General features: G+C 34.5%; 2 protein-coding genes across 5 annotated transcripts; one reads left to right on the top strand and one right to left on the bottom strand.

Annotated features, from left to right (window-relative positions):
• The first annotated feature begins 2,585 nt into the window (after positions 1 to 2,585).
• LOC112509466 (GDSL esterase/lipase At3g48460-like) lies at positions 2,586 to 4,434 on the top strand. Its single transcript, XM_025114439.1, has 2 exons — positions 2,586 to 3,221; positions 3,773 to 4,434. The coding sequence occupies exons 1-2, from the start codon at positions 2,586 to 2,588 to the stop codon at positions 4,277 to 4,279; spliced, it is 1,143 nt and encodes a 380-aa protein (XP_024970207.1). The 3' UTR covers positions 4,280 to 4,434.
• A 6-nt stretch (positions 4,435 to 4,440) lies between these two features.
• On the bottom strand, positions 4,441 to 9,381 carry LOC112509467 (E3 ubiquitin-protein ligase AIRP2-like). 4 transcript variants are annotated; one of them, XM_025114442.1, is made up of 6 exons: positions 9,023 to 9,381; positions 7,680 to 7,842; positions 7,128 to 7,194; positions 6,644 to 6,878; positions 5,418 to 5,604; positions 4,441 to 4,482 (listed from the first exon to the last, which is right to left on the bottom strand). In XM_025114442.1, the coding sequence occupies exons 1-6, from the start codon at positions 9,118 to 9,120 to the stop codon at positions 4,462 to 4,464; spliced, it is 771 nt and encodes a 256-aa protein (XP_024970210.1). In that variant the 5' UTR covers positions 9,121 to 9,381; the 3' UTR covers positions 4,441 to 4,461. The 4 variants fall into 4 exon arrangements, with proteins under 4 accessions (XP_024970210.1, XP_024970211.1, XP_024970209.1 ...); XM_025114443.1 differs by lacking the exon at positions 4,441 to 4,482 and having other exon boundaries at positions 5,057 to 5,604; positions 6,644 to 6,731; positions 6,816 to 6,878; XM_025114441.1 differs by lacking the exon at positions 4,441 to 4,482 and having other exon boundaries at positions 5,057 to 5,604.
• Between the last annotated feature and the right edge of the window lie 3,266 nt (positions 9,382 to 12,647).

Genomic DNA, 12,647 nt, shown 5'->3' with positions numbered 1-12,647 from the left:
ATCGACTGAGATAAAGAATAAAATGAAATATTAAAAACACGATGTATCTCGCTGCATTGCGCGAGTACTCTTCTAGTATATATATATATATATGTATATGTACACGTATACCTATACGTATACGTATATGTACATGTATACGTATACGTATACGTATATGTATGTAGGGTTGGGTTCACGTGAGACCCGTAAGACCAATTTATGTCCATTGATCAACTTTATAAGCTAATGATCTAATGGTCTAAAATTGCACGGTAGCAATTTTGTGATTATTGAGAAGTCTCGTGGCGTTTATAAATGTTCAAATTTTCATATTCTAGATCTAATCCAAGGGTTTGAAAATTGGTTTTACGAGTCTCACAAAAAATTATTGGTCTCACATGATCACAAGTCTATATATATATTAAAAATATAAAAAATAAAATTGGTGTTGGTGTATGTAAATAAAAAAGTAATAATAGATAAGGGTATACTTAGCTATATTTAGAATCACATTAACCTATATTTATTAGATTGTTCGATCTATTTTGCATCGACATATCATCTCTTTTTATTTTAAAATAACTCGTTTCTCTTACAAATACATGAAATTTACAAATCATAAATGCATCTTTGATAGTTATTCACATTTAGGCATGGCAACGGGTGTGGATGGGACAGGTTTTATAATCCCAACCCGACCTCAGTTTTTAGTAACAGCCCCGACCCCGGCCCAGTTCCTGGTGGGTACGAGGATTAACATTCCGTCCCTGGTCAAACCCCTGTCAAACCTCGATCAAACCCCATGAAGAATATTCGTTAGCTTGACTATATCGGGGATCCCCAGCCCCGGTTTGAGTTTATCGAGGATCCCCGACCCTTAGACCCGTTTTAGTGGGGAATCTCCGTCCCCGTTCGGATTGGGTGAGCCGGGTTCCCCACCGAATCGAGACAAATCACCATCCTTATTTGCATTTATTATGGAAAATAAGAAAGAAAAAAGTCAATTTTCGATGCATAAAAATTACTCAACCCAAACAACTTATTTGTTTTATATATTTTAATATTTATTATATAACTAAAATATTCAATAATACAACAAAAGTTATTTCTCTCTTTATTCATTTGTTTTATTGATCGGTTGAAGACGATCACATTGAAAATAACGAAAATGAAGTTTTTGAAGAATTCTCCAAAGCAGTTGAAAATTGTCTCTGTTTTTCTATTTTTTTTTATTAACCTAGATATCCAACCTGTTATGCGGGCCGACTGATCTTAGGGCGACTACCTGTTTTGCCGGTAGCTCGAAGTCACAGCATTTGAACTTCCGTGGCCACAAGAGGATTTTTATTCCTCCTTGGATTTGAACATGTGACCTTCAGATATTTTTTTGACCTTTAGAGTCAAGCTCAAACCAATCAAGCACCACTTTTGTGATTTGCTTTTCTACTTTCTCTTTTTTGGAGTAAGTGTTTATCGACAATAATCCCCACCTTCAGTTAGCTTATTAATTAGGCAACATTTTTTTGCCATCAATTGGATTGTTTTAAGCGTTTCTTACCCAATAAACACTTAGGCCTTGTTTATTTTTTCAATTAAAAACTGTTTTAACCTTTTATGTCTGATTCGTTAAGATGTAAGACCATTCAGACTGATTGTTTTTTCTAGTTCTTCAAAGGTACTTATATCTTATTGTCTTCTTATCTAGTAAGAGATAAACAAGTTTGTATTTGCCTCTTATTGTTCTTCAAACCCCCAACAACAACGTTTCTCAATCGGTTAACATTAATCGATCGTTTCTCTCAATCAATCCTTACCAAATCAATCCTCACGTCTCTCAATTGATGCATTTTAACAGGATTTAAACGTGTTAAATACGTTAATGACATATTTTGTTTAAATGAATGTTAATTATATAATCTAGACGTAAATTTTATAATGATGATGAATAAATTTATGAAATTGTGTAAATTTTATTTATAAATTCAACAATATAATTCTTTAAATGGGTAAAATAAACAATTTAAACAAATTTAAACATTTATCAATTTATAAAAACAAACGGTCATATTGACTCCAATTTCAGACTTCAACACCACCTCTTATAAATCACAATTTTAACACCTCTTAAAAAATAGACGACATCTTACCAGATAACTTGTCTTCTCCTCACTTACTGAGTAAAATTATTGCTTCTTATTATTTTTACCAGGTAAGATTTTCGATCATTTAATGTTCATCCGGCAAGATAATTTACACTTGATAAACGACCACCCAATAAAAATTTAATAAACGGCCCTTAAAAATAAAAATAATAAAAAAGAATACAATTGAAAAAATTAAAAATGAAATTATTCGGCACCGCAAAGGTTGGTGATCGATTCATCCCACAACATTCAAAGCTTTTATAACCGAATTCCCCAACTACCCCCCAAAATTTATTACCCCTTCTTCACCTCTCCCTCCATTATAACAAATTATTACAAATCGGTGTCTTCTAATTTATTATGTATGGCATATATACTGCAAGGGTATTTTAGTAATTTTGACAATTTTAAACCTATATAAGACAATAGGAACACTCGAAACCAGACCATTCATCCAACATGCCACCGTCGTCCACCACCACCGTTGCAGCCTCCTTCACCGCCATCTTCCTCCTCCTTACCACCTCTTCCGCCAGTCCGGCTTCCCGGCCCCGGCCGTTTAAGAAAATTTATGCATTCGGAGACTCTTACACCGACACCGGAAACACCGCCTCCGCTAGCGGCCCTAATGCCTTCACTTACGTCTCTAACTTGCCATACGGTCGCACGTTCTTCCACCACCCCACCAACCGCTACTCCGACGGCCGCCTCGTCATCGACTTCGTAGCGGAATCGCTCTCCTTACCCTACGTGCCACCCTACCACAACCGCAAAGCCGACACCTCGTTTGGCGTCAACTACGCTGTTGCGGGGTCCACCGCTATACCTTATGGGTTCTTTGTCAAAAATAACCTCACTCTCGACATCCAACCTCAGACCTTACAAACTCAACTTGCATGGTTTAGCAAGACCTTGGAGGGGCACAAATGTAAAAACACCAAATCAACTCCTAATGAATGTAAGGCGGTTTTTGGGGATGCATTGATTTGGGTGGGTGAAATTGGCGCCAATGATTACGCTTACACCGTCGGATCTTCCGTTCAAAGCAAAACCATTCAACAGCTTGCGATTCGAAGTGTCACCGGATTTCTAGAGGTAATTATTAGATCATAAAATCAAGAGTAAACTACAAAAATTGGTCCTTGTAGTTTGTCAAAAATAACACTTTTAACCCCTATAGTTTTGAAATTATAAAATGACTATCATGATTTGCGAAAACGTTCGTATTTAATCCCTTTCTCTAATGACCAATAAAAATTCCTTTACATTTTCATTGTTCTATCGATTTTTTTGTCTTTTATCCAGTTAAAAACCATATGGATCAGAATCATAAAATCTATTTTGATTGGGTAAAAGACAAAATAATTGTTAAAATGATGGAAATGCCCTTTGTTTAACAGAACTTTTAGCAGTCGTTAGAGGAAGAGATCAAATCCAAACATCTTTAGGACAAAAAAAAATTTAAGACTTCATTTTTTTATACCGTAAAATGAAGTCTTAAAAACCAGTATATTAAGATATTTAGATACCATTTGACATCCAATAAATTAAGTCGATTTTGTTATAACGAGACTTGTCTTCTACCTCAAAAAGTAGAACGAATGTTTCCACGACGATACATAATTTCTAATGATTCGTTTCAATAGGCATTGCTTAACAAAGGCGCAAAATATGTGGTGGTTGAAGGCCTCCCGACCACCGGTTGCCTAACCCTCTCGATGGCACTCGCATCTGAGTCCGATCGCGACGACATGGGCTGTGTGGGTAGTCTCAACAAGCAAAGCTACGATCACAACACCATCCTGCAAACCAAGATCCAAGACCTCCGCAAAAAGTATCCACAAACAGTCATCGTTTACGCCGACTACTGGAACGCTTACCGTTCCGTCATCAAGAACGCACCCAGACTCGGGTTCAAGGAGCTTTACAAGGTGTGTTGCGGGTCAGGTGGCTCGCCATACAACTTCGACATCCTTGCAACATGTGGATCCCAATCTTCGAGCTCGTGCCAAGACCCTGGTCAATACATCAACTGGGACGGGGTTCATCTCACTGAGGCTATGAATAAGGTAGTTTATGAGTCATTCCTTAAGGGCGGGTTCACACATCCACCATTTGGGTACGTATTAAGCAGTAAAGAAAGCTCGGGCTAAATTACTATGAACCAGTTTCCTAGTTTTACTGATAGATGTAGTTATTTTCAAGCACCGAAGCAGCAAACAGAATGCAGTGTAGATTACTATGAACCTTACTGCTCATGTGGGCTTATTGTTCTTGAGATGAATAATCGATTTTGGTTCTTGAGCTATCTCTTAAGTTTTCTACGCTTTTAAAGCTAATCCTCAACGAAAAGTGCCTGAAACGGAAAGAAATGATTCAAACGAACCTAATTCCATATGAAATAGGACGTCCCCCTTTGTTTAAGAACCAAGGGGCCGTTCACTAACCCAAATTGGGTAAGCGTAACGTAAACCGGATAAGAGTGGGATCTAGGTAAACATGAATTGAAAGTGGTTGTTTACCAAGTATTTTGTAGCAAGTGCTTACAGATAAAAACATTTCAGTAAGCACTGTCTGACTTGGTTAGTGACATTGACCTCGGTAAGTCAAAAGTGTAGCTTAAAACATAATCTCTTACCGGGTCAGAGGCTCTCACCCAAGAGCAAAAAGTAAACAGCCTCAAGTGTCTGTTCTTGACTTTTGGAGTTCAAACAAACTACCTTTGAGCTCGAAAATTATTGTGATTATATTCTGAATTCGGAATGAATTTGATTCCACTTAAATCAGACAAGAAGTATCGATCAGTAGAAAACATCGCGATGAAGATATAGGCTATTCGGCAGAGAATATTTTGTATTTACGAATACTTAGGTTTGACTTTCAAAAGTCAAAGGAGCACATAAGAAATCAAGAATGACACTGAGAGCTTCAGAAAACACATTTTCTATCGTGAATGATGGTTAATATCTACACTGGGAATGTACATTATTTTGCAGAAATCGACTGCAAAATCAATTGCGTTAAATTTACGAATATACAAGAAAAGGTTACCATTTTCGACTAAGAGGCCATTTACCAACGCATAATGGGTAAGCGCTAACTGGATAAGAGTGGAGCCTTGGGTCATCACTAGTCACCAACCGAATGAGAGTCCCTCCTTCGCTTACCAGGTCAGCATCATGGACTAGTAAGAGGGGCTTGGTAGACAACAGCATCTCTGACAGGGTAAGAGATGGTAAGCAGATAGTAACCATCCCCTAACTCGGATTAGATCAAGTAGTCATTGTATACCAAGAAAACTGCATCTGGGATATCTTTAGGCAGCTTGTTTATGAAATTATAGAAGCGTTTCTTGTCTTCTTTTGACACGGTTTTTTGGTCAACCACGTCTCCCATACACGGGAGAACCCATAAGTCCCCTGAGTTCACTCTCTTCAAGCTGCCACGACAAAAAGGGCAGGATACCGACCTCATGTTCCTGTATAAATCTTGAAATTTAGCAACAAAAAAGGAGAAAGAGATGCCAGCTAAAATTATGACTCGAGAGCATCTCCAACTCAACACCAAATCCCATTTTTACACCATTTCACTACAACCCAACATCAATTCTTGAACCATTGTGGTGTTGGTGACCTGTATAAGACCAATTTAATTTGGTGTCCTACTATTCATTACACCGACATGTTGAACTATTTTAATTCAAAATGGTTATTCAAGTTCAATATATGCTTACTTTAAGTTTATTTGATTGTCAACGATATTGGACCAGTTCAAATAATAAGTCTAATTATTGTGACAAGGTAAGAAGGGAATATTCATATGTGAATCATTGAAAAAATCCGAACTTTTTTATTTGAAGACGTGTAAGTGAACCGACGTTACAAATTATTCATAAGACAGATGCATCTTCAAATGGATTTTTTCAATGATCCACGTATATGGGCTTTTTTAACCTCCGACTATATATAAAGGGAGGAATAAACGAGAACAGTACCTATTACAAAGAACACAAAAACGGGCGAATCACATGTGATTTTACACTAACATCACATACAAAATCACATGTGATTTGGGCAAACCTTGCCCGGTGACCTGAAGACACAACCACAAGTCGCCCAACCACTTTTTTTACCATTAATGTAAAATACATGTGATTATGCACATGATTTGCCCATTTTCCGTGTTCTTTTAAATAGGTACCGCTCTCGTTTGATCCTATCCCCCTCTCTCTATATATATGTATATATATTACAAAATACGAGAAAATAAGAAAATACATGACTTGAAAAGAAATTTAAAAACAAATAGTAATAAACAGCTAATAATATAAGGGTATTGTTGAAAATGTATATAAGTTAGCAATAAGCAATATACTTGAACTATTTTATTCGGTGTTAAAAATGGTTCAATTGGTCAAAGATGAAATACTGTTTACACCATATCTTACACCATTTTGGTGACAATATGGTGCAAACAATTGGAGATGGTCTTAGATGTTAAAGATCACTAAAACTTACCAGTCATGGTAGCAATTGATGCACATTGCATGACAGCAATTGGGCAAAACCATCTTGGTGCAGGGCTCTAAGCAGATACCACATTCATCTTCTCTTTCCATATCAACATCTGAATTGTTAGTCCTTTTTTCTATTTTCTTTTTAGGAATTGTGCCAAAAGCTTGAATATCACCTTCGCTAACATCTAGCTCCAATGGGTTCGTTCGCAGACGCTTAAGCGATGGTAGTATCACATCTGCAATTTACTATGAGTTATAGCTATGGAAGATGACATCAAAACAGCCATCCATCATTGTCCTACATACGGAACTAAAAAAAGATTTTATGGAAACAGCTGGTCTACTCTTGTAAGCATATGTCCGGTCTACGTACATCTTATCCCTCTCAGACCCCGGTGGGACATACTGGGTTCGTTTGGTTTGTATTGAACTAGAAGAAAGAGATGTTTTAAATCAATTACACAGTGATCTGATGTTTGCATTACCGTAAAACTCTCGAATGGATGCCTTCCTCCCAAGTGAAGTAAGCTTCGGCCTCCCATCTGGCAAGACCTGAAAGACAACCAATGGTATGATCACTTATCAACAAGAAAACAACTTTGATATGAAAAATCCCTATTCAGTTTTCGATCCTTACATCAAGACTCGCCAATGAATTTGGGAGGCCATTCCTACTTTGAAGATCCCAATTTTAAAAGCTCCATTTTGGAACGTATTATGTCTTTGAAGCAATTAAAGGTTCTCAACAAAAAATCAGTATTGAATCTTACTTGTTTGTGACATCAAAATTGAGCTTTTGAAAGTACGTTTCCCAAAATATAAACCAGAACATATTAAATTCCATTTTGATGTAATTTTCCGTGTATAATCTATCAGCTTTAGGGTTAGGCACATAAAATTTTATTTTCCACATATGTATCGTTTTCTCCATATAGCGAGAACTCATTCATGCATCACTTGACCAAGTGAATCTCTGTGTTCTCTATGTGTGATCATTCATCATTTGCATCATTTGCATCATTATACACAATACTAACCTTGTGTACTATCACGTAGCAGAAACTGAGACAGGTTTGAAGCAAGCATGAACACGGGAAATTGATCCACTGGAGTAAAAACGATAAAATGTATGCCATGTCATTGTAACCCAACTCCATTCGGAGACAAGCTCCACCTTTATCCCTCGGAATAGAAGCTGCCCTGCAAACAAAGGATTAAAAACTTAAACTTCTAGCATTAAGACGACTATACTCCAAATTAAGCAAAGATATATTATCGACATATCGCAACATTTCAACAACAAAAATCATTCAGGTTTGATGTCTCATTCTCTTTTCATGCATTATACACAAGATTTAGGGGCCGTTTACCCAAATGCTTACCCAGTAAGCGCTTATTGATAGGAGTTAACACTATAATTTATTTTGATGCGTAAGATTTTAGTATATCAAAACATATCGAATGCAACAAGTTACTGGGTAAGCGCTAACCTGGGTAAGAGTCGTTATCCTCACTTACCAGGTAAGCCTCTCTATCTTTCTCATCGCTCTTACCCGGTAAGATTTTTTGCCCTTTTCATGTTCATCCGATGAGGAAATTTAACCGATAAGCACTTACCAAGTAAGTAATGAAGTGGGGCAAAAGATTCATCCCCATTACAAATTAAGGAACTTAAAAACCTTAAAACAGGCAGAGCATACAAAGATTTCGTTATGGATTCAACATCTGCAATTAGAATTCTGGGCATTTTAAAGATTGGGAAAAGGATGTCAAGTGTTAATTGTTTCTCTTCTCTCACTCCCCACACCCCCCCCCCCCCCCACAAAAAAAAGTAAAGGTGTTGACTTTTGGTCAAACAGTGAATTCAAGATTTCTGATGGCAAAATATGAACAAGGGTTCTATGCTGAATGATACCGAGCACATCAACCAGTTTTTCTCATCAAAATTTAACTAAATTCACGTCAATTGTAGCATAAGTTTCTCTGATTATATCAAAGTTAAAGACTGCTGCTCTTGCAGTGATGTAAAAGCATTACAAAATGGAAGAAAACTACTCTGTAACTGCAAAATTAACATAGATTTTACCAAAAATTGAGGACCCACAATTTCATATGTATAGATTTTAAGATACGGTGTAAAATTTTCTGAAAAAATTAACATATGGTATAAAATTCTCTGGAAACTTTCCAAAGTTGGCAACAATTTTGAATTCCGAAGCCAAAGATTCCCACTGCCTTTTCTTCCACGATCAAACACACAAAACCCCCAAATCAACAAGCTCGTTAACAAAATTTCACTTTACAAAAACCGTATTCAATCGGAAAGCTGCAAAAGCACATATACACAGAGAAGGAGACAGTGAGAGTGAAGAGGACTTACAGCATATTAGCAAACTGTATATCAACCTCAAGAACTTTCAGTGAATCCCTATAAGAAGGACACGATGCAAGCTGATGATAATAATAATTATCCATCATTAAATTAAACCCCCAATAACCAACTTCCACCAAGAACAAAAAGGAAAAATGATCGCACTTAGCAACCACCCTTTTCTTCAAAAACGATGAAAAGGGGAAATGAGCGGAGAAAAAGTTCGAGAAGGGGGAGTTTATACGAAGAAATTATGGGTGGGTGTTGGGTTTGGGTTGGATTATATGCTTTAAATTGGGCGCCGTTGAACAGGCCAATGAGAGAGAGAAATTTGAAGCAAAAGTTATGGGAATTTGAATAAAGGGTCAGAGTTGTTGAAAATAATATGGGAGTTTGACTGCGTTTTGGTTCAGCGACTCCATTAGAGAAGAGAAGGGGAGGAACGGTAGAAATGGTGACGACCCTTGTTTAGGGGGTGGGTCGTACTTAAAGTAAGTGACATTTTTACCCTTCTGATGTTGTCAAAAGGTTGGTTTTTAGGGGGTAAAACCGTAAATCGATCAAGTTTAAGTGAATAAGTTTACGCAACAAATTCTACATTAAAATGGAATTAATTTAATTTTTTCAAAAGGAGAAAAAAAACCCAAAATAGTACAATGCAGTCAAAAAAATTATTAATAACGATTACCGAAAAAGGCATAACTCTTACTTACCTTATTGGATAACATAATTGACCATCCAAATAGATTGTTGCTAAGTGTTAACTTGGTAATGGTCTGATTGTTAGCAACTTAATGAGCTTAATGGAACTTACCAGCTTAATTCGGTTAGTTATACATGACTGTTTGGTAGTAAATTAATGATACATAAAATAATATATACAGTTAGATAATAGGGTTATAAGTATCTCAAATAATAATAAAAAATCATCTGATATAAAAAAAATATATAGTTTATATTGAATATAAGGGCAAATTGCATGAAAAAGTACAGACTTTAACTCGATTCCTATTTTAGGTAATGTACTTTCAAAATTTTTATTTTGGTATCTAAAATTTAAAATTTTAGACATTTAAGTGTGAGGGTAACCAGTTTAAGCATTAACCAGTTATCATGTTGATGTGATATCCAACTCAGTATTATTTGTTGACGTAGTTAGTGACATTAATTTTTTTTAAATCCAAATCAGTCTTTTTTTAAATCTAAAATTAATATTCAACCGGTTACCTCGATACTCCAATGTTTAGAACTATATAGGGATGGCAAAAAAAAAGCCGAAACCGACGGTGAAAACCGAAAACCGAAATTTTCGGGCCGGGTTCGGTGACATTTTATTGGGGATCGGGGACAAATTCGGGGATCTTAACGGGCACCGTCCCCGCCCGATATGTATATATATATATATATATATATATATATATTTTAATTTATATACATATATATATATATGTATATTTTTTAATTTATATACATATATATATATATAATATCTTTAAAAAAAGTAACATTAAAATTTAAAAAAAAAATTATCCACTTTACCTCAACAACCCAAATAAAGCTCACGAAAAATCTAGTTTATTTGTCAAAAACCGTGATTTTAATTGTATGATGTTCGAATTTTTGTTTAGTTTTATATTGTAATATAATACATTGTTTGTAATTGGTTTAATTATGTTTAAGACATTTAAACTTAGATCTTTAAAAAAAATTGTAATTTACTTTTAATTGTGAAAATTAACATATTGTAATTTTTTCATATCGGTTTCGGGTTCGGTTATAACCAACGATGAAAATGAGAATTTTTACCCTTAACGGGTTCCCCAACGGGGATCGGGGAAACCGCCGGGACCCGATGGGGATCGGGACGGTTGCGGGGACGGTTTTAGCTATCGGTTTCGGGGACGGGGATACCAATACCCGGCCTGTTGCCATTCCTAGAACTTTACATCTTATGTACCAAAATGAATATTATAAAAATATGTTACCCAAAATAAAAATTAAGTTAAAATACGTTATTTTTCATACAATTTATCCCGAATATAATTTAATCATCTACTTAAACCATTCATATCGATTGTCATATCGACTTCCAACCAAAATAAAGGGTATGATAAACGTTTGAATCAAATCCCAACCGCCTCCAACTCAAATGAATGAAACTTTGACTTTTTTTAATTAAAGTCAACGCACCATATTTGACGTGTCGATTTGATCTTCCTAATAAATGTTTCCGGTTCGCTTGGTCAAAGCTATCCATCATTTTTGAGGTTTAAAAATTTATCTGAATTAATTTCAAAACTATATATAACGGATAACGTTGACAAATACATGAGATGACTTTGCAAAAAAAAAAGGTCTCGGGCTCAATCTTGGCTCCCAGTTAGGATCAGCTTTTGAATGAGTCAAAAAATGTCCTCTCACGTTGGTGTTCTTGGAATCAGATATGTGTGGAATCGGTTGAATTATCGATAATCAACTTTTTGCTCAAATATGTAAATGTTAATTGTATTAGAAAATTCATATTATTTGAAAATCAGGTGAATTGATTTTCTAAAATCGTATTTTGGTTCATTTTGATAGTTTGAAACTCAATAACTTTCGTTTTGATATTTCTCTTCATTTTGATACTCGGGCTTTCGGCCCAATTGTTCATTACTAACTTTTATTTTGAACTTATTTACAACTCGTTTGTTTTTTGTCGCCATGTTGTAATATACTACTATCATCTATACTATATTATAAAGTATTTGACAAAAACTTTTAAAAACCATCTTTTATGCATGAAGTGCTGTATATTAATGCAAATTACTTAAAACTCAAGATTACAAGTAAATTATGCATAAGTAAAACTTATTAAAGCTCGATTTTTGAATTTGTATAATTAACTGCGGATAAATATAATCAAATAGAGGATAAACATCTCATTTTAAAATATAAAAAATCTAAAATGTAATTAAGATAATTATCGAGTTCTAACAAAATATTAATTATTATATTTAAGAAAATTATATAATTAAATAAAAAATAAAAAAAATGTGTTACATAAATACACAAAAAAAAAAAAATTTAAATAGTTAGATCGGTACTTTTTTTAAATATTTTATAATATCTTCATATTTATTTTTTTGTTCAAAAATAAAAACATTATCACTTTCTCAAAACCACATAAAACCGTATTATAACATCGATTGCAACAAAAAAATAAAATGAAACAATAAAATCAATATGTATCTCGTTGCATTGTGTGACTACCATTCTAGTAGTATTTAAAGCAGTTTGATTATTGTTTAATCCAATTTTTTACCAGTCGGTAAAATGAAGTATTTTGTTGCATTCGAATTTTTACCAGCAGAATTTTTTTAATTTTTAGGTGAAAATCGATTTTTTTATAATTAAAATATGGTAATTATTGAAGGTTGGAAAAGAGTTTTTTTTTATAATTATTTAATTTTGGAATGTTAATATTAATTATCTATACTATTTTGTATTTGACAAAATCTTTTAAAAACCATTTTTTATGCATGAAATATTGTTATATTGATGCATATTACTTAAAATTCAAGATTACAAGTAAATTATGCATAAATACAACTTATTAAAGCTCCATGTTTGAATTCGTGTAACTAACTGTGGA

This window comes from Cynara cardunculus (genome assembly GCF_001531365.2).
Source record: "Cynara cardunculus var. scolymus isolate 2C chromosome LG 3, CcrdV1, whole genome shotgun sequence".
NCBI classification, from domain to species: Eukaryota; Viridiplantae; Streptophyta; class Magnoliopsida; order Asterales; family Asteraceae; genus Cynara; species Cynara cardunculus.
This window is presented reverse-complemented; position numbering and strand designations above follow the sequence as displayed.